This window comes from Peromyscus maniculatus, chromosome 1 (assembly GCF_049852395.1).
Source record: "Peromyscus maniculatus bairdii isolate BWxNUB_F1_BW_parent chromosome 1, HU_Pman_BW_mat_3.1, whole genome shotgun sequence".
Lineage (NCBI taxonomy): Eukaryota > Metazoa > Chordata > Mammalia > Rodentia > Cricetidae > Peromyscus > Peromyscus maniculatus.
This window is the reverse complement of record NC_134852.1, coordinates 115,260,831-115,285,986: the sequence shown is the minus strand read 5'-3', so window position 1 is coordinate 115,285,986 and position 25,156 is coordinate 115,260,831. Positions and strand designations below refer to the sequence as shown.

General features: G+C 40.6%; 1 protein-coding gene across 3 annotated transcripts in view; it reads left to right on the top strand.

Annotated features, from left to right (window-relative positions):
* LOC102905163 (tripartite motif-containing protein 30A-like) overlaps positions 1–24,595 on the top strand; it is a 57,114-nt gene extending 32,519 nt beyond the window's left edge. Inside the window, exons 1-8 of one of the 3 annotated variants that reach the window (XM_042281162.2) lie at positions 857–1,044; positions 16,056–16,533; positions 18,487–18,582; positions 19,217–19,447; positions 21,678–21,700; positions 23,099–23,199; positions 23,479–23,505; positions 23,756–24,595. In XM_042281162.2, coding sequence (XP_042137096.1) covers positions 16,114–16,533; positions 18,487–18,582; positions 19,217–19,447; positions 21,678–21,700; positions 23,099–23,199; positions 23,479–23,505; positions 23,756–24,468 — 1,611 coding nt within the window. In that variant the 5' untranslated portion in view covers positions 857–1,044; positions 16,056–16,113 and the 3' untranslated portion in view covers positions 24,469–24,595. Of the gene's footprint in view, positions 1–856; positions 1,045–14,757; positions 14,940–16,055; positions 16,534–18,486; positions 18,583–19,216; positions 19,448–21,677; positions 21,701–23,098; positions 23,200–23,478; positions 23,506–23,755 lie in introns of those variants that run through there. The other 2 variants (XM_076549297.1, XM_042281170.2) reach the window with 2 other exon arrangements.
* The last annotated feature ends 561 nt before the right edge of the window (positions 24,596–25,156 follow it).

Sequence of the window (25,156 nt, the reverse complement as noted above, 5' to 3'; positions counted from 1 at the left end):
AACTAAGCCAACAGTGACTGTCTACCAATGAAAGGTCCAAAAATCCAGTAGTTGTTCAGTGCAAGAGACTGGATGTCTCAACTGGTCTTGGGTGTATGTCAGAATTCTGAAGAAATAGGCTGTAATGCCAGTGAAGGAATGGACATGGTAGTGAGAAGAAGAAAAAGCATGCAAAGAGAGGACAAGGTTCCTTAATCCATGCTCTTTATATAGACTGCCAGCAGGAGCTGTGGGACAGATCAAAGATGGATCATATGAGCACTGGGAAGAGGACTTGGTCTGTTCAGCAACAGAATATATTATCTGTAGGACTGCACTGGGCAGCTAAAGAGCCCTCTGCAGCTTGCTAGTTTACCTGCTGTGAGTGTGGGGAAGTGTTTCTGCATGGCTCTGCACAGGAATCCTCCCCATGCTGTCCCTGCTGGGTAGGAAATCTTGAGTGTGCAGCAGCTGCCCTGAACTGCAGCTTCCTTCCTGTTTCTTCCTGTTAGTGCCTAAGTCCAACTCCAGAGGAATATTCCAATTCTGTCCCTCACCTTTTTTTCCCTACACTTTGGGCCACACCTGCCAACTAAAACAAATCCCAGCCTGGAGTAACTGCAAGAGGAGCCCATGGAGAAGGCTTTCTTTCTTCAGGGGCAGCTTTCCCGAGGGTAAGGATCTTAGGGGTGATTGTGACATGAACCTGAACAAGTGACATAAGTTTCTATAACACTGAAACATGTTTCAAGCTCCAGAAAGGCAGTGCTGACTCAAGGCAACTGACGCCCTCTGGTGGTTGAACCGCATACACCGATGTGGTGGCATCTCATTGGTTGGTAGCTCTGTAGTTTCTCTTTCTCAGTTCCAGCCCTCAGTCTTCACTTTCATTTCTCTCCTGGTTCACCAGAGATCAGACTTAGAGACTGAATCCTCAGGATGTTTACTCTGGCCTCCATTCGCTCCTGTCCACAGGTTCAGGATCTCTTGGTTGGTGTCTGAAGGTGTGAGAGCAATTTAGAGGGCAGAGTTTGGAGGAATTGAAAAGAAAACACCATTCCTTTGGTGAGTTTAATTTGAAACTGGGAAGCAGGAGGGATGGGGAATACTGCTGGCTTCCTGCTGAGTGCTGGGGGTTGGGGATGGGGGGGGAGCCTGATGGAGGAGAGGCTTTAGAAAGACAGGTTTCAAGAGCCAGAGAGGTCCAGGTATTTCTCCAGATGGAGTTCACTCTCTTCTTTCCTCATGTTTAATTTTGGATTGCATCAAGAATCCCCTGTTGCAAAACAGTCGCTGCTGTCCATCCATGTTCTGCCACCTCCCCCCCAATGAAGAAGTAAAGGCAGAATGGTGTTTGAAAACAGAGTTTAAGGTCTCTCTGTGTAATGGTGAATTACCCATGATTCTATGGGTTCGTTCCCTTTGCTGCTGTCTCTGTGACTGGAAGTCCCAATCTTGCTGCAGCCTCTTATACATTTCCTTGTCCCATGAAACAGCCTCAGGCCTGTACAGAATTGCTAATGTTACTCAGAAGTCATTACATTTGCCTGCCTTTCCCTTGGTCCATGTCTGCCATGCCCAGATGAAATTCAGTCCAGACTAGTAATTCCAGCTACAAAGAAAGCTGATGCAGGAAGATCCTAAGTCTAAGACCTGCTGGGGGACCTATTAAGGCCAAGTCTGAAGAAGAAAAGAAAAATATCAAGAAGGTGCAGTTTACTGGTGAAGTTAGTTAGTGGTGATGGGTGGGGCACTTTCAAGTTTGCACTAGGCTCAGGATTCAGTCCCAAAGAAAGAGACAGAGGAGGTAACAGGAAGGAGGAGAGAGTGTGTGAGAACACTGGGAGAGTGACACCTTTTCTGTTTCTTTTTTGACAGGATACCCCCCTTTTTTTTTTTTGGTTTTTCTAGACAGGGTTTCTCTGTGTAGCTTTGTGCCTTTCCTGGGACTCGCTTTGGAGACCAGGCTGGCCTTGAACTCACAGAGATCCGTCTGCCTCTGCCTCCCGAGTGCTGGGATTAAAGGCGTGCGCCGCCACCGCCTGGCCAGGATACCCTTATATAGCCCAGGGTAACCTCATATAACTGGCCTGTGTCACCCTCCCCAGACACTGGGATTACAGGTGAACATTGCAGACCCAGGACTAGTGTCCCTTTAAAGAATTAGCATAAGCTCCAGATTGATTTTAATGGTGTGAAAGACTGAAAGATGCCTGCTGTTAGGAAGATCTTGAGAGCCATGAAAGGACAGGGAGCAGGGGTTCCCAGCTTCACCCAAGCTAATGTAGACACCAGAGGACACAGGCCAGGCCTTCTGTGTCCGGGTTGACTTTGAGGATTGTCATGAGTCCATCCTCTTTCCCTTTGCTCTCTCCTGCTCTTAATCAGTTGTGGACATCTCTCTTCTGAAGTTCAGCATTGGCTTTCTTTACCGCCCTATGTTATGGGATATTAAAATATTAAATTTGGGTTTTTAATTGTTAAATTTGCCACAGGGAGGTAGTACACATTAAGTTGCTCTGTGTAAACCTAGGACAATTTATTTGCCTAGCCTATTTGTAAAAGGACTGTTTCTCATATGACATTGATACTTTGAAGTTTCATAAACCTTAAAAAAACACTTGTTACAGAGTTCAAATTCGGCCGGGCGGTGGTGGCACACACCTTTAATCCCAGCACTCGGGAGGCAGAGGCAGGAGGATCTCTGTGAGTTCGAGGCTAGCCTGGTCTCCAAAGCGAGTTCCAGGAAAGGCGCCAAAACACACAGAGAAACCCTGTCTCGAAAAACCAAAAAAAAAAAAAAAAAAAAAAAAAAAAAAAAAAAACCAAACAAACAAACAGAGTTCAAATCCACAAGGAAAAGACTACTCACTCAACTGAAATTATAATTAAATGAATTCCTTAATTATAATTTCAAGGCCAACAACAGCCTTAAAGACTAATCAAAGGCTTGTAACACAGGAGAGGCTGGAGGAGTGGTTTTTAAGGGGGGCAGCACAATTATTCCTCCCCCCACCCCCCCACCCCCCCGGAGCTGAGGACCAACCCCAGGGCCTTATGCTTGCTAGGCAAGCACTCTACCACTGAGCTAAATCCCCAACCCCCAAACCTCCAATTATCTCATTTGTGTGGGATGAGTAGCTGAGGGAGAAACAACTTATACTCCCTTCATTTGTGACCAGCTCTCTCCCTGCTACACAGTAGTAAGTGGGTTCACAAAAGCCAGAGGAAACAGTTAATCATCTCATAGCACTTTTACAATTATGGGAAGTATAGCAAGGAGTGAGAGTTGCCAGGAGCTTGTCTTTGAGGAATTTAGACTGGGTGTCTAGTACAAAATGGAGATTTCCTTAGCCATCACAGATTCCAATCACAAATGAAACAAGCTGTCTACAGCCAGATTGTTTGAATTGAACAAGCCTAGTTCTCGTTCCTTGGTGTCTCTTTAAAACAAGATTTTTTTGCCTAAATTGAGGGGATTTGAGGGAGGATATGGAAACCTAGTGCAATGGAGACTGCCTAAAATACATTAAGGCGATCGATCTACTGAGGTCTCCTAGTAAATGGTGATATGGAGTCTCAACAGGCAATGTCTTGTCACCAAAGAAGGCTTCCAGTGGTAGGACTGGGGTGTATTCAGTTGAGATCTTGGCCAGTGCCGTCACATGGAAATCTCCAAACAACCCAGGCTGTTGCTAAGACAAAGGGTTGCCCTCTAGAAACTGACGGTAGATTCTCATTGCTAGGACAACACCCACAGAACTCATTGAACGTGAAGAAGCTGAGCTGGTGCCTACATGGAACCATCACCCCTACATTCTAGTCTCTGGTACAGGAAGGTACTCTGCAGACTACCAAATGCAATGTAAACACCAACCAGGTCACAAAGCCTTTACCTACAGCTGTCCTGCCTGTAAAATATGCTGGGACAATGGTGGCACGGAACTTCTGGCAGTAGCCAGCCAGGGTCTGATCTGACTTAAGGCCCTCTCCACCGGAAGGAACCCATGCCTGACACTGCCCTGGTGACCGAGAACCAGAGACTGGGTAGCCCTGAAATCTAGGGTAAAAACCAAATACTGTTGGTCTAAAAAAAAGAAAGAAAAACACAGAAACAAGCACACAAAGTTTCATTGGTTTGAGTTGTGTGTTTGTGGATCTGCCTGTGTGTTTACACATTTGAAAGGATGGGTGCAGTGGTCAGAGCTGCTGGATTCCCTGAAGCTGGAATTACAGGCAGCTGTAAGCTACTTCATAAGGTTCCCAGGAACTGAACTAGATATAGATGAATTTCTAAATGGTCTTATTAAATAAAAAACATGGAGCCAGAAATTTGGGTTAAAGCCTTAAGTAGATATGGGAAATACAGAAAGCTACCAGCTAACCTCACCTCACTAACTCTGCAGTTTCCAAAGAGAGCAGCTTCTTGTCTACCCAGGCTTATATGCCTTTCTATTCTGCTAACTCCTTTCCTTTCTCCATGAAGCTACATCACTTGCTTTTCCTGCTCAGCTGTGTCATTTCTTGTCTGTCTGTACAGACCTCCACACCTCTATTGTTTGTACTGGGATTAAAAAGACAGGTGTCACCAAGCCTGACTCTTTTTCCAGTGCAGCCTTGAACAGATAGAGATCATGCCTGCTAAGTGATAGGATAAAGGGCATGTGCTAACATTGCGTGACTTCTGTGTTGTGGCTGGCTTTTTCCTCTGATCTCCAGGCAAGCTTTAATTATAAAGCACAAATAAAATATCAGCACAAATAAAATATCACCACATTTCAGCACAAATGAAATATCTTCACAACTAGGATCTTCTGCAAGAACAATAAGCACTCTTAACCACTGAGCACTTTTCTGCAGCCTTAGGTAGTATGGCACTTTATTGATTCATTTATTTATTTTGATTTAATGTTATTTTATGTCTACTGGTGTCTTATCTAGATATAGATCTATGTACCACTTGAATGCCTAATGCGTATAAATGCTAGAAGATGGTATCAGATACCCTGGAATTCAATTTACAGACAGTTGTGACTCACCTTGTAGGTGCTGAGAACTGAACCAAGGTCCCCTGGAATTGGAACCAGTGCTCTAAACCCATAAACCAACTGTTTAGCCCCTAGCATAGACATTTTAACAATATTCAAATTCATTACCTCAGGTATCGTTATATATAATTGTACCAATTCAATTTCTTTCAATATTTTTATAGTTTTTGTGTGTAGAACCTTCATCTTGCAGTAATCAATTTTCCTAATCATTTATTTATTCTTGATTTTAATTGTTTTATTAATATAATTGTTCTTTTGTCTTCCTGCTTGTATATTTCTGCACCATGTACTTGCAGGTTCCACAGAAGCCAGAAGGACATGACAGATTCACTGGAACTGGAGTTACAAGTGGCTGTAAGCAGCCATGTGAGGGTCAGGACTGGAGCATAGAGTCTCTGTGAGAACAGATGATGATGCTCTTACTTGAGCCATTCCTCCATCCCTTTCCTCGCGTTTCAAATGTAACACTGCTTTTCTACAGAGCCACAATAGCCTTGAACTTGCCATCCTCTGGCATCAGTCTCTCAAGAAACTGGGTATAGAGGCTTGCATCACCAAGCCCAGCTATTAACTTTATCTTCAGGTTTCTCACCATTTGTGACTTTTCTATATTGGAGATTACATAGTGAATCTTGACTGAGCTTATTAGCATTTCTTTTACCAGTAAAACAATTCTTGTTTGCACGCCTTTTATTTATTTATTTATTTATTTTTAAGGTCTTCTTATATTGCTGGTGCTTCTCCTGCCCCTTCTGTGTTTAATAAAATGACAATAAGTATCCTTGTTTTATGCATGATTTGTTTTTATGTAGATGTAACCAACCGTCCTATTAAATAAGAAACACAGAACCAATGTAAAAGAGAAAGCCAAGAGGTCAGAGCTCGGAGCTAAAATCTTACCCTTCCTCCTGCGGTGCTCCTAGCTTCCTGAAAAAGAGCTATTTCCTGTGTGTATGTCTTTAAATAGTCTTTCTGTTCTGCCTTCTCATTGGTTGTAAACCCAAACACATGACTGCCTCGTCACTGTCTGTAAGTACAGCCCTCTAGGTCTTAAAGGTGCATGTCTCCAATGCTGGCTGTATCCCTGAACACACAGAGATCTATGGGATTAAAGGTGTGCGCCGCCGCCGCCGCCACCACCATGCTCTTTCTATGGCTCTAATAGCTCTGACCCCCGGGGAACTTTATTTATTAACATACAATTAAAATCACATTTCAGTACAAATAGAATACCACCATATTTCCCCTTTTCTATTTTAATGAAAAGAAAAAAAAAGCAAAAGGTTATAACTAACAAAAGAAAAACTATATACAAAAGTACAATAACTATATACAATATATACAAGTAATAAATACCTAAACAATGTCTAGTCCATTTGTATTTGACAAATCAGAGAAAATAATTCCATTATCTATCCTATTTTGGTAAGTCCAAAATGTATCTAATTCACTTTCTATCCTAGTTAATCTTCAACTATAACTAACTAACCTTCAACTATAACTAACTAATCTTCAACTCCCTCAGAGACCCAAGAAGGAAATAATATTAGCTAACAAAAATAAAAACAGGAAGTGCATGCAAGCAACTTCTAAAAAATTTGTGAGTTGACAGAAACAGCCAGCTGCCTGGACAATCACCTGAGGTTTCTCTGCAGTGTTGGGGGCATCATCTTCAGCCTATAGGCTTAGCATATCTGACAGACTCATTTGTGAAGTAGGATGTATACAACAAGGTCAACAGTTCAACCTCACATTGGGTGAGAGCAGTCCATGTATTCAGAAACACCTGAATTCCACTAGTGTCATGTCATGATTCAGGATTTTAAATTCAAATTGTTGACAGTTTTTGAATTCAGCTGTTCATTCTTCTTGGCTGTGTATATATGGCTTCATCTCAGCATCCCCTTCTTCTCCACATCCCTCTATTAAATGCCAGTCTACTATCGAGAGGTGTGAGCTTTAAGCTGCTGTTCCATTGCACAACAGAAGCCATCGGCCCTCTGCCTGTTCAGGTGCCTTCGAAGAAAAGGGCACTGTACCTTTTCTGGATTGCAAAGGCCACTTCAAGGATGGGCCATATTGTCCTGGCCTCAGAAGATGCCTTTTCATAAAGCCATAACCACACTTGCTTTGGCAAGAATCAGTAGTCCTTTGTTTCGCGTTCTGTCTGTCCATTTTGTGCTGTTGATTTGAGGATACTTTGTTGTCCAGTGGCTAATTTTTGCCACAATGAAAGTTAACGCCATATGCAGTTTCTTCAATGCCCATATTTTCTCTGAAGTAGATTGGTACTGCCAGGAGCCGACATGTCTCAAAAAAGAAAAATTTCTAAGTTATTAAAACATTTTAAATGCCATATTCTGTAGATCTCTGAAGGGTTTGAAGATGACCTGTCTAAAATATATCTGCTCAATTTTTTTAAAACATATCTAATATGACTACAAGTTCTATTGTAATGTCTAACTACTAACTTTCATTTCTTTATATCCTAATAGTTGGTAATAATAACATTCAAGGATCAGAAAATTGCATTACATTGTTAAATGAATGGTATACATACAATTAGAAATATACATATAGCATTTTCTAACAATATCAGTTTCAAATTTGTATACAATATAAAACAATCCAATCCAATGCAAAGTATTTAAAACTAGTAATTGTCTTTTTCCTTTCTTTCTTTCTTTCTTTCTTTCTTTCTTTCTTTCTTTCTTTCTTCTCTCTCTCTCTCTCTCTCTCTCTCTCTCTCTCTCTCTCTCTCTCTCTCTCTCTCTCTCTCTCTCTTAAACAAGAACCTTAAATCTAATCTCCTTTGCTTAGCCTTTTTCCTACCCTTGACAACAACTTATAACCAACCCCATTAAACAATGAAAATTATCCCAGCCGGGCGGTGGTGGCACACGCCTTTAATCCCAGCACTTGGGAGGCAGAGGCAGGCTGATCTCTGTGAGTTTGAGGCCAGCCTGGGCTACCAAGTGAGTTCCAGGAAAGGCGCAAAGCTACACAGTGAAACGCTGTCTCGAAAAACCAAAAAAAAAAAAAAAAAAAAAAAGAAAGAAAAAAAAAAGAAAAAAAGAAAATTATCCCAGACCCAAAACCCATTAAAAAGACAAAAAAAACCACCCACCCCACACCACCTCTTTGGGAATGTGGGCTTCGTATTCTTAAAATTGCTTTCTGCTGGGTATGGGCGAAGTTATCTTTATCCTGAAAGAAAAATTTTAGGTTAATTGTCAAATTCTAGGAAAGGTAACTATATCCTTCATTATCCAGTCTGTGTATAATGCCAAAGTTCAGGGTTTATCTCAAGTCCTTATTCAAGTAGTCTTTGAGACTGGATTATCTCAGCTAGTCATCTCAAAATTGTTCTGAGCACCTTGTAGTTCAAAGTTGATCTGTAGATGATGTTTGTCAGCTTAGTGACATTATTATTGTCCATGTGGAATTGTTGTTGTTGTGGGGCCCCATCTTCTTTCTGGAGACTTCAGTTGATGTTAGGCCTGGCTGTGATTTCCTGCAGAAAACTGATAAGAGACTCGAACACAAAGACATATATATGCAGCTAATTGAAGCTTTTTTCTAGAATTAGTTAGTACTCTATATCACTATTCATATCTTAACAAAGTTTAAAATGTATATATATATATATATATATATATATATATATATCTTGTAAATTTTGATATAAAATTTATACTTTAAGAAAAGTTTAAAGAATCAGAATAGAATCAAAGAGTTGAGATTAGTAATAGAATAGTCCCTTGATTAATTTGGCTTTTGTCCTGTCCCATAGCAGAAGATGGCTCTTTTATTCTGGCATGATACAGGGATTTTGCATTTTCCTTTTAACAACATGCTTGAGTTTAAAGAAGGAGAGAGTCATTCTCCAACTCTAAAGTCAGCTTTAAATTTTAATTGAACTGGGACTATTAGAAGACCAATAGTGTTAAATCTTTAGAGAAAAGCAGAAACATACATTTAGGAAGACATAAAATTTTTTAGATAATATATACCCATATGCCATTCCACTCTGTTTCCTGGGATAGATGATTTGACCCTTTTCTTCAGTTGTCTCATTTGTCCAGTGTTCTTCAGATTCCTTAACCTTCATTCTCCTAAAAGACAAAAACAAAAACCTTTCCCCAAGAGTAATTTTGGGGATGTTTCTTTTTGGCAAGTTATTATCTGATTAAATGAAAAGGCATGTGTTACTGGTACAAGATAGTTTAAATTGGATGCTCATGCTGGTTAATCAACTATCACCTCTAATTAAGAGGTTTCTCTTGTTCAAATCGAACCTTTATCAATTTTGATGGTACCCACAGCTTATCTTCTCCTGTAAAAACAAAAGCAAAACCTCATCCCCAATGTAATACATACCCTGGTTTCCATTCTGAGGTCAGCACATCCTTAAAGTATATAGGCTGATTTAATTCTGTAGTTTTTTCTATTATCCAATGTCTCTCTGCAGCTTTTGTTCCTTTCTCATTGGCATTGAGAAAATTCAAAGTTAATAGAGAATTATGCAGTCTATTTCTGGGGGGTTTTGTTACCCCTTTCTGTTCATTTAGCATATCCTTTAGAGTTCTGTTTGCTCTTTCTATAACTGCTTGACCTGTAGGATTATGTGGTATACCTGTAATATGCTTTATATTATAATAAGCAAAAAACTGTTTCATTTTAACAGAGACATATGATGGAGCATTTTCAGTTTTGATTGTGTAGTTATGATAGCCATAACTTCTAGCAAATGAGTGATTACAGAATCAGCTTTTTCAGAACTCAAAGCAGTTGCCCATTGAAATCCTGAATAAGTATTGATGGTGTGGTGTACATATTTCAATTTTCCAAATTCTGCAAAGTGAAACACGTCCATCTGCCAGATTTCATTCCTCTGAGTACCCTTTGGGTTACATCCTGCTGGTAATGGCATTTGATTGTAGAAGGAACAAGTAGGACATTTCTTTACTATTTTTTTAGCTTGCTGCCAGGTTATGGAAAAATCCTTTTTTAAACCTTTACTATTGACATGATTTTTTTTTATGAAATTCTGAGGCCTCTAGCACATTTCCTAACAATAATTTATCAATCTCATCATTGCCTTGTGCTAGAGGGCCTGGTAGACCAGTATGGGATCGAATGTGAGTTATATATAAAGGATGACTCCTTTTCCTGATTGTATCTTGTAACTGAATAAATAGTGAAGTTAATTCTGAAGCATCAGGGATAAATTCTGCAGTCTCAATTTGTAATACCACTCTTTCAGCATACTGAGAGTCAGTTACTATGTTGAGAGGTTCTGAAAAATCCATTAATATCAACAGAATAGCATACAATTCTGATTTTTGAACTGAATTATAAGGACTTTGAACCACTTTACTTAAATTTTCTGATTTGTAACCTACCTTTCCTTGTTTGTTGGCATCTGTATAAAATGTACGAACTCCAGGTATGGGTTTTTCTCGTACAATTCGAGTCAAGATCCAATCAGCTCTCTTTATAAGATCAATTCTATCACTTTTGGGATATTTGCTATTAATTTCTCCAAAAAAATTACTGCAAGCTCTTTGCCAAGGTTCACTTTCTGTCCATAATTTTTCAATGTCCTCCTTAGTTAAAGGTACGACAATTTCTGCTGAGTCTATTCCTGCTAATTGACGAAGTCTCAATTTTCCTTTCCAAATCAAGTCAGAAATTTTTTCCCCATAAGTTTTTCATTTTTCATTTGGTTTATTTGGTAAAAATATCCATTCCAATATAATATCTTCCCTCTGCATTAATATTCCAGTAGGAGAATGCCTAGAAGGTAAAATAACCAAAATGCAATCCAGCTTTGGATCAATACGATCCACGTGCCCTTCATGTACTTTCTTTTCTACCAAGGCCAATTCTTTCTCAGCTTCAGGTGATAATTCTCTTGGACTATTTAAGTCCTTGTTACCTTCTAAGGTTTTGAACAAATTAGTCAGTTCATCATTTTTTACCCCAACACTAGTTCGTAGATGAGAAATATCTCCAAATAATCTTTGAAAGTCATTAAGAGTCTGTAGTCTATCTCTCCTAATTTGCACCTTTTGGGGTCTAATTTTTTGTAGCTCTATTTTATATCCTAAATAATTAATTGAATCTCCTCTTTGTATCTTTTCAGGATCAATTTGTAATCCCCAGCAAGGCAAAATTTTCTTTACTTCTTCAAACATTCTTTCTAAAGTATCTGCATTTAAGTCAGCTAGTAAAATATCATCCATATAATGACAAATTATAGATTTAGGAATTTTTTATGTATCACTTCCAATGGCTGTTGTACAAAATATTGGCACAGAGTTGGACTATTCAACATTCCCTGTGGGAGGACCCTCCATTGAAATCTTTTAACCGGTTGAGAATTATTATAAGTAGGCACTGTAAAAGCAAATCTTTCTCTGTCTTTTTCTTGTAAGGGTATTGAAAAGAAACAGTCTCTTAAATCAATAACTATGAGAGGCCATCCTTTTGGTAACAGAGTAGGCAAAGGCATACAGATTGTAGAGAGCCCATTGGCTGAATTACTTTGTTAATTGCTCTAAGGTCTGTTACCATTCTCCATTTACCAGATTTCTTTTTAAAAACAAATACAGGAGAATTCCAAGGGCTGGTTGATTCTTCAATATGCTGAGCATTTAACTGTTCTTCTATCAGCTCTTCTAAAGCCTGGAGTTTCTCTGTTGTTAAAGGCCATTGCTGAACCCATACAGGCTTGTCTGTTAACCATTTTAAAGGTAGAGCTGTTGGTGTCTTTGGAAGATCATCAGTTGTTGTGCCCTGTTCTTGTATAATATGGATGGCTGGTGACCACTCATTAGAACAATATCTTCTAATATTTCTCTCGGAAACATGTGCTAGTTTATGATTTGTTTCTGAGATTGGAGGGATGTTAATCTGAGTATTCCATTGTTGCAACAAGTCTCGACCCCACAGGTTCATAGCTATGTTAACCACATATGATTTTAATTTTCCTCTTTGACCTTCTGGACCTATACATTCGAGCCATCTTGCACTCCGTTTCACCTGAGATAATGTCCCAATTCCTAACATTTGAACGTCTACCTCCTGAAGAGGCCAAGTTGGATGCCAAAATTCTGGTGCAATTATGGTAATGTCCACACCTGTGTCTACCAGACCAGACAACAAAACACCATTTATTTTTATCGTTAATTTTGGTCTCTGTTCATTAATAGAAGTTTGCCAAAAATTTTTCTTTATGTTTTCTGCTGAATTTTCTATTCTCTCTGTTTCATCATCCTGACCAGCATGATTTATTCCAATAGGCATTTGGTTATTTAATCGCTCTGAACAGGGGTTTCCTCTACGGCTACAGGAAAGGTTTGAACTGGATTTGCTATGAGGGCCTGCCTGAGGCCCCTCTGGGAGTTTCCCGAAGACTGAGGCAAAGGATTACCCTGTCTGTCCTTTGTTGATCTACATTCGGTGGTCCAGTGTTTTCCTTTACCACACCTTCTGCATACTCCAGAAGGAAGGGGCATTCTGTTGCCATTGTTCCTTGAAGAAACATTGTTTCTAGGAATGACCTGTTTACAGTCCCTTTTCTTTTTTCTTTTTTTTTTTTTAAGATTTATTTATTTATTTATTATGTATACAGCATGTATGACTGCAGGCCTGAAGAGGGCACCAGATCTCATTACAGATGGTTGTGAGCCACCATGTGGTTGCTGGGAATTGAACTCAGGACCTCTGGAAGAGCAGTCAGTGCTCTTAACCTCTGAGCCATCTCTCCAGCCCCTACAGTCCCTTTTCAAATGTCCTTGCTTTCCACATCCAAAACATCTAACATTCCTCAAACCTTTTGAAATTGCTTCTCCTACCCACATATCATCATGCTCATGAGCCTCAACTTTAACCGTGTCTCTAATCCAATCTTCCAAAGGTGCAGATCTTGCATTTAATAGCCTGATTATTCTTTTTCATGCTGCATTCGCATTGTCAAAGGCCAAAGATTCAATTATTATCTTACTAGCTTCTGAATCCGAGACCATTCTCTTAACTGCTGAAGCCAGTCTTTGTAAAAAAATCTGTGAAAGATTCTTTTGGGTCTTGCATAACCTTTGTAAATGACTCAGTTTTTTTTTGTTTTTTTTTTTTCCTGGTTCCTCAACTCTGTGCCATGCATTCAAGGCTGCCATTCAACATAAAATTAGGATTTGGACATCATATAAACATTGTGTTTGTACTGAAGCATATTGGCCTTCTCCAATAAGCTGATCCTGGCAAACTTGTATTCCTTTATCCCTCCATTGTTTTTCTATGTTTTTAGCTTCATCCTTGAACCAAGTTAAAAATTGAAGCCTCTGGCTGGGTTCAAGAACAGCTTGTGCCAGCTCCCGCCAGTCCTGTGTTACAATCCTATTATATGTTGACCAAGAGTTTAACATTTGCTTTATATATGGGGAATGCATGCCATAAGATACTATTGCCCATAAAGATACATGCTCAGCTATGTTCATAGCAGCACTATTTGTAATAGCCAGAACCTGGAAACAACCTAGATGCCCATCAACAGAAGAACACACAGAGATCTACCTAGCTCTTCTACCAAGTGCTGGGATTAAAGGTGTGTACCACGACCGCCACGCTCTTTCTATGGCTCTAATAGCTCTGACCCCTGGGCAACTTTATTTATTAACATACAATTAAAATCACATTTCAGTACAAATAGAATACCACCATATTTTTGGTGTTATATTTTATTTATTTTTTTATTAAGTGTGGTGGTAATCTAATTGTATTGAAATATTATTCTGATTTGTACTGAAATATTAATTTGATTGTATGTTAATAAATAAAGTTGTCTGGGGGTCAGAGCTATTAGAGCCATAGCAAGAGTGTGGCGGTGGTGGCACACGCCTTTAATCCCATAGATATCTGTGTGTTCAGGGTCAGAGCTATTAGAGCCATAGCAAGAGTGTGGCGGTGGCGGCACACGCCTTTAATCCCATAAGATCTCTGTATGTTCAGGGATACAGCCAGCATTGGAGACATATGCCTTTAAGACCTAGGGGGCTGTACATTCAGACAGTGACCAGGCAGTCATGTGTTTGGGTTTACAACCAATGAGAAGGCAGAACAACATACTTTAAAAATACGAACGGACAGGAAGTAGGTCTCTTTTCGCGAAGCTGGGACAGCAGGAGGAAGGGTGAGATTTTAGCTCTGAGCTCTGACTTCTTGGCTTTCTCTTTTACATTGTTTCTGTGTTTCTTATTTAATAAGACGGTTGGTTACATCTACAATTAAGAATTTTTTTTATTTATTTTACATATGAACCACAGATTCCCCTCTTTTCCCTCCTCCTGCCCCCTTCAGGTATTCCCCCAAACCTACCCTTCATTACCTCCTCCTACAAAGTAAAGCCTCCCATGGGGAGTCAGCAGAGCCTGGTACATTCAGTCGAGGAAGGTCTAAGCCCCTCTACCTGCTTCAAGGCTGTTCAAGTTGTCCCACCATAAGTAGTGGGCTCCAAAAAGCCAGCTCATGCACGAGGGATGGATCCTGATCCTACTGCCAGGGAGCCCCCTAAGCAGATCAAGCTACACAAATGTCTCTTTTATGTAGAGGGCCTAGTCCATTCCCATGGAGGCTCCACAGCTGTTGGTCTAAAGTTCAAGAGTTCCCACTAGTTTGGTTTGGTTGCCTCTGTAGGTTTTCCCATCATGATCTTGATGCTTCTTGCTCAGAGAATCCCTCTTCTGTCTCTTCCAGTGGACTCCTGGAGCTTGCCCTGGTGTTCGCCTATGGGTCTCTGCATCTGCTTCCATCATTTACTGGATAAAGGCTCCATGATTATGCTTGATTTTAAAGAAAAGTCTTTCAATTGCTCTGCATTTTCTATGACCTCAGCAGTGGGCTTTTCATGTATGGTTTCAAAATAAGGAAACTTATATCTATACCTAGAAATGTTTAGGATTTATTGCTGAAATAATGGTGCTTATAGTCAAATACTTTTCAAGTAAAGAATGAGAGAGTTTCCTATCTTTCATTTTGCTGCTGAGGTTTGGATTGTCCATTGGTTTTGCATGCTGAACCAATATTACATGTTATGGTGGGGGGGGTCGGGGAAATAACTCAAAATGGTTTGAAGTATAATTGTTGATGTGGTTTGGAGCTCATTATCTTGCTGCCATTCCTAAAGGAGTCTCCCATCAATGTCTTTGTCAAATTTCTAGACCAAGATAAACTCTCAACATTTACAGACACAAGATTCCTCAGAACCCACAATGGTTGGAGGCATAATTCCACACATCCATTGTTTTGGCTACTATTCTGTCCTGGATGTCACCGCTTTTTTCTTTGGTGAACCCTGTGGGGTAGAGCAGGAACCTCTGAAAGAAGGTTCTAAAGGGATGGTTTCTGTCCCCTTTCAATGTGTTAAAGAAAAATTAACCTTGTAAGTGGCCATCTCTATACATCTAGTGCAGGGCTTCACTTAACCATGTCCACAAACACATACATTGTATTTACTAAGTGGCAATAAGAGAAATCCTTGCCTATGTGTTTCAGGAGATGGGATTGTGTGCACTCCAGGTCAGCACTAGGCATTCTGGTAAGAGACTTGTAAGGAGAGGATCAGAGAGGGTCACACTGACTACTGCTGATAAAGGAGCAAGTACAGCTGCCAGATACATGAGTAGTTTGATGCCTTTAATGTGAAAATGTTATTTTGTCCTTGGAAAGAAAGGGATAGATAGAATGTAGGTTACACAGGCTGTCGGAAGGAAACACTTTCTTTCTGCTCTTCAGTAAAAGGAAACAACAACCCTGAATCTGAAATTTGTCACTTGGGATGAAATTAGAGTAGAGGCCTTGAAAGTATGACAAAATGCTCCTTTTGCCATGTTGCTCAACTTCTGTTCCTATTTCTCTCCTGTGTTCTTTTCCCTTATCATGGAGGTCACTGTTGATGTCTGCACAACATCCATGCTGATTCTCCTTTTCTTACTTGTCCCCCTTTTCATCATCCCAATCACACAGGTACCTGAGCATAAGTGTCAGGAGTCAGGACAGACAGACAGACAGGATCACAGCAAGAATGACCTCATCAGTCCTGGGGATGATCAAGGAGGAGGTGACCTGTCCTATCTGCCTTGACCTGATGGTGGAACCTGTGAATGTGGATTGTGGTCACAGCTTCTGCCGAGCCTGCATCAAACGGAACTATGAGTCCAGCAAAGGCAAAGAAGAGGAGGGCATCTGCCCTGTGTGCCAACTTTGTTACATGTTTGGGAATCTGAGGCCTAATCGACATGTGGCCAACATAGTGGAGAGGCTAACAGGGTTCAAGTCCAGCCCAGAGGAGGAGCAGAAGGTGAATGTCTGTGCACAACATGGAGAGAAACTCCAGCTCTTTTGTGAGAACGACATGGTGGCCATCTGCTGGCTTTGTGAGCGATCTCAGGAACACCGTGGTCACCAAACAGATCTCATTGAAGAGGTGGCCCATGAGTACAAGGTAAGAAGTGGGAGGGTGTGGGACATAGAGGAGGAGAGTGTAACAGATGAGAAAAATCCACTTGGTGTGACAGGTCAATAATGTGGACATGATAGATTCGAGGCTTGATGTATCATTCCATCCTTCCCTACCTTTAGAGTCCAAAAAGACATGATGATTTATTCTATTTACTCATGTGAGAATCAGCCTGGACTACAAATAGTAAGATAGAAAAAAATGTCTTGGAACTGTCCCTGTGAAGTTGAGGCCATGACCAAGAAAAGCCAAGAGAAGAACTGCTAATTTATTATGTATTTATTTTCTTTCAATGTTTATGTCAGATTTATTCACCTACCTAAAATCCAGTCTAGTGATATCAACAATGGAGTTAGTAAATGAAAGACAGACAGCAGCAAAGAGAATGTGCATGTGGCAGTTGAAACATCTGACAAGAGGGGAAAGAATTCCATAATGAGATACACAGAGGCAAGCTCTGTGTTGGATCTTTGTTTTCTATTGTTTGTTTGTTTTTGAGCCCACATATAAACTCACAGAAACAGTTTGCAGCATGCACAGGCCCTGCAAGGTCTGCATCAGACGTGATCCTAGAGCTTGAAGAATTGGACACATGCCCTCACCCTTAACCCAGAAGTAATCTCCAAATTATAGCTACTTATAAATGAAAAATTATTTTTCTCCTAGGGAGTCTCACTGGAGAAACAATTCATTTACTTGTTGTAATGCTCAGCAGTAGATGGATGACCAACACACAACAAAATGAACCCATATTTGGAGGTTCTTTCTCTCATAACAATAAATCTGGGCTTTTTTTTTCTCCTTTACCAGTCCCTTGCATGTATATTAAGGCTTAGGGTTTTAATGAGATTCCCATGTGTTGGAAACTGTGTGTCTCTGCATCTATATGCATTACTTGTGCTTTTTATTTATCTCTTTTTCTGGTTTGTTTGTTTTGTCATATTCCAATGGGTTTGTTTTTTATTTCTCTTACTGTATTTTCTTTTATTTTGTTACTATTCCTTAGATGTCTCTTTGTTTTCTAACAAGAGACAAAAAGGGTGTGGATCTGTATGGGAGGGGAGGTGGAGAAGAACTAGGAGGAGAAGGGGCAGGGAAGTCTGTAATCACAGTATATTATATGAAAAAAGTATGTTTTCAGTGAAAGAAGGAAATCTTAATTACAAAAAAAAATGTATATACAATTTAAAGAAGAAAAGAAGACCTAGAGAGATGGCTCATCGATTAAGAGCACTGGCTTTCTCAGAGGACCAAGGTTGACTTCCCAGATTACACATGGCACTTCACATCTGTCTGTAACTCCAGTTCCAGCCAATCCTACACCTTCACACAGATATACAGACAAAACACCAATGCACATGAAATTTAAAAAAAAATAGAAAAGGAAATAGGAGAGAAAAGAATGTGCATGTGGACAGTATGGTGATGATGACTCAGTCCTTGAATTCTGGGGCTGAGGCAGGTGGATCTCTGAGTTTGAGTGTGTAGGGATCTACATGAGAATTCCAAGACCACTCGGGCTACATAGGAAGACCCAATTTTTATAACTGCAGGTGTCGAATAGGACATTACAGGGGCTTGTGATGTATGTGCATTGTTATATTAAAGACCAGAAGAGATAACACAATTATCCCAGTTTTCTGATGCCAGAATCAAGCTAACAGGTTTGTACTTGGTGGGATTGTTGACTAAGAGAAATTTCTGTGTCTTTGTCTGTTTGGGTGTTGTATGTGTATAAGTACAAGTATGGATTGAGCTGGAGACTGAAGATTTACATACTTTATGTACATAAATCATAGCACAACTTTTATAAAAAGGGAACAGTCTTAGGTTTCCTGTCTTTGCAGAAGGGTTTCTTGGTATTCTGTTAGAAACAACTGTCCTACTAAGCACTAAGCACCTACTAAGCTTGACTCTGCTACAATTCCTCTACCACAGGAGAAGCTCCAGACAGCTCTGCAGGAACAGATGGCAAAAGAGAAAAGATGTGATGAGTGGGAAAATGATCTTCAAGAGGAGAGAACTTTCTGGAAGGCAAGTGGGAACGCTAACTCCTAAGGGAGTTAGACTGATACCTGGGAGGGACCTGGCTGGGCAAGAAGCTCCCTGGCTCTTCATTCCCAGGTAGTTGATGAGGACAAGAGGCCTTGATTAGAACTCTCTACCTGTTCCTTGGAGCTGGAACTGCACACTGAAAGCATCACAACTGAGCCTGGCTATGTGGGGAGCTGACACCATGGAGGGGGTCTGGTGAGAGTGGGCACTGAGTCCTGGATCTCACTCCTGTGGTGCTCTCTGCAGCTATGACTGCTGGGGAAGATGCTTGGGAACATCACAGTTCTTCTATTCTTGGGGTTTAGCTTCGCCCATGGGTTCAGAGGTAGAATGAGGAGATTTACAGGCAGGAAAAAGAGTCTGGGTCAGCTGTGTGAAAACTGATTCACACTAAGGCATTCCACTTTGGCTCAGATGGCCTTGGTAAAGGTGACCTAAGATCTTTGTTTTGGAATGTCTCAACAGACACTGAGAGGAGACACATGCTTCCCTAAGACTCCCTTCCCTTCCCAAGCTTAGTTCCCTGTGAGAACTTCCCATCAGAACTGTGTTTTTCTGTCTTCCAGTCCCATTAGGATAGTCTGAATTCCTCTCCCCTTTCTTATCCCTGAAGAACCAAATACAGGGTGATGTAGAAAAAGTTCAGAATGAGTTTAAAGAACTTCAGGAATTCCTGAACTCCAAGGAGAAGAATGAGGTGCAGAAGCTGAAGCAGGAGGAGGAAGACATTATGAACAGCCTGGCAGAGTCTCAAAGTGAGCTGGTGAAGCAGAGGGAGTCAGTGAGAGCCCTCATCTCAGATCTGGAGCATCAGTTGCAGTGCTCAACCATGGAAATGATGCAGGTAAGACTGCAGGAGGTCCCAGCATCTGAGAGTCAGGAGACCTGGAAGCCATTTCACTCCCTCAGTGATTCTGTGACCTTCCTGGTGGGGACAGTAGGGCTGCCTGGGCCCTCCCTGAACTCTGTCCTAAATCAGTTTCAGAGTCTGGGGAATCATTGCGTGCATGGATAGCAAGGGGAAATTGCTTTTTTTAGTTTATCAAATGAAGGATAGAAGCTGAACCTTGGAGAGAAGGTCTGTTGGATCATGGGTAGTTATTACCCTCCTGTAATGCTGAGCATGTGTGAAGCACATTTTCAACTGTCATTAGTCACTTCACCTGAATTTGAAATTAGTAGAAATTGTTCCTCCTGTCCAGTGTTTAGAGATTTACTTTTGTTGGTTTATGTTATATAATACTAAGCCATGTGTAGCCAAGCATGTACTGCATGTGATCCCAGGACTTGAGAGCTTCTCATACACAGAAAAAAAAACCAAACACGAAACAAACAAACAAACAACAACAACAACAAAAAAAAAAAACATGAGAAGCATAGAACAATGAAAATGAAACATAAGCTTACCAACCTAGAGACAGGTATGCTGGCTCACTCCTTCAATCCCAGCAGTTGGAATCGAGAATCAAATGAAGCTACATGGGTTATATAGGACCTATATTGTGAGTTCTAGGTCAGCAGGGTTACATAGTAAAACCCACAACTGGCAATTTTGGAGATAATAAGAGACCTCAGAATATCCAGCCTTAAATGGAATGTATATACTCCATGTCTAATTTAAAGGCTCAGGGATCATTACAGAAGGAGGGCAGAAAGAGTGTAAGAGCCAGACATGGTGAAGGTTTAGAAAGAAAACTCTCTTCTGGACACAACTTAGCAGCAGCACATACAATCTGCAATTGGTTGTGATACCAAACCCAAGACCTTTGCAAGCCTAAACCATACCAAATTCTACTATGGAAATTGGACTTTCTAAGGAAGTTCACCACACTACACCCAAGAGCTCCTGGCAATTGTTAGCTGCTGGTACAAAGGGGGGTCACTTTTCTCAAAGAATGTAACTTTAGGTAAATCTACCAATATCCATTGCAAGAATACTTAACATATCAAAATGGACCTGGTAGGTTAGGTCTTGATATGTGTTCCATATAAAAGAGTGAAATTAATATTGGAAATCAGGAAAAGAATATTTAATTTTGTGGCAAAATTTCAAAGATGGACAGAGATATTTAAAAAAAAAACAAACCCTCTATGCTGGGTCGTAGTGGCACATGCCTTTCATCCCAGCACCCAGAAGGCAGAGGCAGATAGATCTCTGTGAGTTCGAGAGCAGCCTGCTCTACAGAGTGAGTTCCAAGACAGGCTCCAAGGCTACACAGAGAAACTCTGTCTTGAAAAAAACAAAGGAAAAAAAAATAAAACCCTCTATCCATTTTCAGTTTTCCTAAGTGAGTTCAATATTTAATTTGAGAGTCAAGCATATACGCATGTGAGTAGTACAGGTCAAGGTGTGGTCCTGTCCATCATTCTCCTATCATTCATTATCTGGGTTACACTCTCATACTTTAAGGTGGTCTGCCAAGTAATTAAAAGTGCTTGAAATCTTTTTAGGAGACCACTAGCCCCATGGCTAGAGCTGTTTTCCTTCCCTCAGTGTGAAATTCCTAGAGAAATTCCATTTCTTTCGGGTCAGTGTTTTAACAGTTTGTCAAGTTGAGAGACAAAGATTCACTTCTTCTCCAGCCAGGACAGTTACAAAGAGAGAGGTAAAAAGACAGGCAGATATGGTTAGTTGGTTTTAAGTATCATACAATTTAGGCTTCTGGTCCTTGTGGCTTCTTCATTATTAATATGTTAAATTGTGTTTAAATGACTAAAATAATTTAGAAATCAGCTTCTCATAATGTTAGTTGCAAGTACGGTAATGGATAGCTTACATGCAGCATGAAAAGAGTTATTTGTTTATGTGTTTAGCTTTAAGTACAGCAAAACCTACATAAGCTTTCAAAACATTGTTTGTCTTCTGTCTCCAAATCCTTATACTATGAGACAGAAAACAGTCCATTAGTTTTCATGTAAATCAAGTAAAGAGCCATGCATCATAATTGTATCATGTCATGGAGAAGTGTGGTGACTGGCTTCATTCTGTTTTGACTTTGTCTCTGAGGGTGTGAGCAGGATTTGCAAGAACATGCAGAACATGTTATTTACTCTGTTTTCTCCCTTCTCCCTAGGGTGTGAATTCTGTCCTTAAAAGGTATGTCTGACTGATAGAGAAAAATAGCCCTATTGGGTGGTAAAAGTGATTTTAATATTCAACTAAAATAAATGTCATGGGTTTGGGGGAATTTAAACATACTATCCTGAACTTCTGGTAAAAAGGAGGAAGGGGAAGGGGGGAAAGTCAGGATCTGACTGTTGTGAATGGGGAGTTGCAGAGTCAGGCTCAGCAGTGGGGTGAGGCAAAAGGAGCTAAGGTGCTTTCAGATTCCTTGTGATTCTGTCATTCTGTCCACGCTGTGTGTGTGTCTGGCTCTGGATCTGCATTAACAAGTACTTGATTCATCAGTTCATCCTAGGTAGGGCATGATTTCTCTGTCTGCAATGTTCACAGATTTGTATATTAGGAAAAATTCCTGTGTATTTGTGTGTTTTTCATGAGGATAGAAGAGATCCAGAGTTCCTTTGTGGTTATAATTAGATTTTCCAAAAACTGACTTGAGTCTCTAAGGACAATATTTGGCACAGGTGAGACACCTGCTCCATGTGGACCACATACTTTAGAAGACCTTGGAAAGTAGTACCCTAGTCTGTCAAGTGTCACTCCCAGGCTGTCAGCATCAGGCTGGTTCTGAACATGACGAGCTCATGTAATTATTAATTTGATGGTCCTGTCTTCTTTGCCAACTTTGTCATTATAACAAAAGAACTTGAAGAATCAGAAGAATCATGATGCTGGCCGAGAGTGTCCATATTGACAGCAAGGTTTGAAGTCTTAGCTGTCTCCTGTGGTTTTCTCACGTTCTATACCCAAGAGGAGCTTCTGCACTCAGACTTTAGACCATGTCCTTGAAAACAAACATACCCACATCATTTTTCTTCCTTTCTTTCTGTTTTTTATCTTTTTTTCTTTTTTCTTTTTGTTTTTGTTTGTTTGTTTGTTTGTTCTGGTTTTTGAGACAGTATTACCCTATGCAGCTCTGGCTGTCTTGGATCTCACCCTATAGACCAGGCTGGCCTTGATCTCAGTGATCCTTCTGACTCTGGCTCCTATGTTCAGGGATTAAAGGCATGTGATACTGTGCCTGGCCCACACATTATTTTTTAGAAACCGTAGTTTGGGTTGTTTTAAAGTTCACTAATTCATCATTTCTTAAGAAATGATGGGAGGAGAATCAGGCGAGCAAGTCTTTTGACTGTACAAGTGAGGAGTACTCTCCGCTTCTGAGAGTAAGGCTTTCCCAACATCACACAGCAAGTAAGTGGGAGGCTCATGGGTGTGTCTCTCATGTCTCCAGAGTTAGTAGTCAACCCTCTCTCCCCTTCTCAGAATTCTCAGGAGAGCTCCAGGACATCTATGGTTAGAATGATAGGGAGTCAGTGGTGGTCAGAGGTCACACTGTCTGAGATGTGGAGGTCAATGTTTTGTCCCTAGGAGTCAGACCTTAAGACTGAAACAACCTGAAATGGTCCCAAGAAAACAGAGAAGAATCTTCAGAGCTCCAGATCTGAAAGGCATGCTGCAAGTGTTTCAAGGTGAGAACAGCTACATCCCTGGGTAACTGGGCGGGGGGGATTCTAGGTGTGCTGGGGCTACACTCTGAGAAGTGAGTGATGTTTCTGAACATAGGTCAAGGGACTCAGAAGAATAGATCGTGTATTCCAGTGATGCCATTATATTTAATGGAAAATCGTCATTCCTCCCATGTTATTATATCATAATTTCCAAACCTTCCCCTAATCTGGAGAGGAGATTGACGTTAATGTTTTGATTCCTTTGCCTCCATTTTATGCTGTGAATTTTCATCCTTTCAGGGCTCATGGATGCTCAACAATACTGGGGTAAGGAGAAATCACACCATCAGCCGCTCCCTTCTTACTGTATTTCAGAGTTTTTTTTTTTTTTCTCTTCTAACCCTCATGTGTCATGTTACTTCTCCCCATATACTTCTCTCAATCTGCCTCTTCTCAACTATAAACAAGGCTCCTCCAAGTTCCCTCTCACTGTCTCCTTAGACTTCTGCTCCTTATATCACTAATAAGGCTACACTTTGCCTCTCGTGTGACTCTTATATGTCTCCTTTTTCTGCAGTTCATGTGACCCTGAATCAAGTCCACAATGAAAACATTGCTGTTAATGAGGACAAACGACAAATACAACATCGAAATAATTCTAGAAGAAATTTGCAAATTTCTGAGACCTATGGTTTGGGTGTCCTGGGATACCCAGCTTTGCACTCAGGGAAACATTACTGGGAAGTGGATGTGTCTAGAAATGATGCCTGGCTCCTGGGATTAAATGATGGAAAATGTGCTCAACCCCAACTTTGTGCACTGAATGAAAAGGGCATCAAAGTCCAATATAATTTTAATGTTAAACAACATATACTTCGTCAGCCTACATTTACCTTTGGCTCTCAAAGTTACTTTGATTTTAATTTTAAACATGATTATCAGCCTACATATGCAGTTAAAGATAATTCTAATGTGAAACAGCATGTAAATTATCAACCTAAATATGGCTACTGGGTTATAGGGATGAAGAATGGGTCTATCTATAATGCCTTTGAAGAATGTTCTGTCACTCACAATGCCAGTGTCTTGGTCCTCTCTCTGACTCGTCGTCCCAGTCGTGTTGGAGTTTTCTTGGACAGAGAAGCTTGTACTCTCTCATTTTATGATGTTTCCAACCATGGAGCTCTCATCTATAGATTCTGTGAACCTTCCTTCCCTGATGAAGTTTATCCATATTTTAATCCTATGTCATGTTTAGAGCCAATGACAGTATGTGGGCCACCCTCCTAAACCCTCACCCATATCTGCACAGTGCCCCATGTCTGATGTATCTCATATGCCTGAGCTCCCTGGCATCATCATAACTGTTTCTGCCTTTGCCCTTTCCCTTTTAATAAACTTCAGTTCTCAATACAAACCAGCATGGATTCTTTTCCTTAATCCAGTTGCTTGTCTCGTTACTTGGCAATAATTCATCATTTCCCATATTCCCAAAGAAAATGACTCTTTCCTCATTCGGTGAGGTGAAGCCTCTGCTAACCCCCTTCCTGTTTTGTGGTGCCACAGAGGGAAGGCAGGGCCTTGTGCATGCTGAGGAGGTGGCTCTACCACTGAGTCACCTGTCCCAGCTCTGCCATGTCTGCACAAGCCCATGCCTTCTGCCACTGACAAGAGATGAAAGAAAGTTCTTCGCCAGCTTGTCTATTACTTTTGAAAGTTATATGCACGAGTTTCTAGCCTAGGAATGAGCCCTTAGTGGTATGTCAGGTTAACCACAAATGGAAAATGAGTTATGTAGTTTTTAAAAGACAAAGGTCAATGCATATAAAGCACCCACTGCACACTCAGATGATGGTTCTGTTCATTACTGGGGAGATGTCCTTAGTCTGGTGTTCCATGTAAAAGTGGGCAGCTGGGAGAAACTAAGATTTGACTTTGTGATGATGCCTTGCTCTTGGATCCTGGAATCTGTAATCAA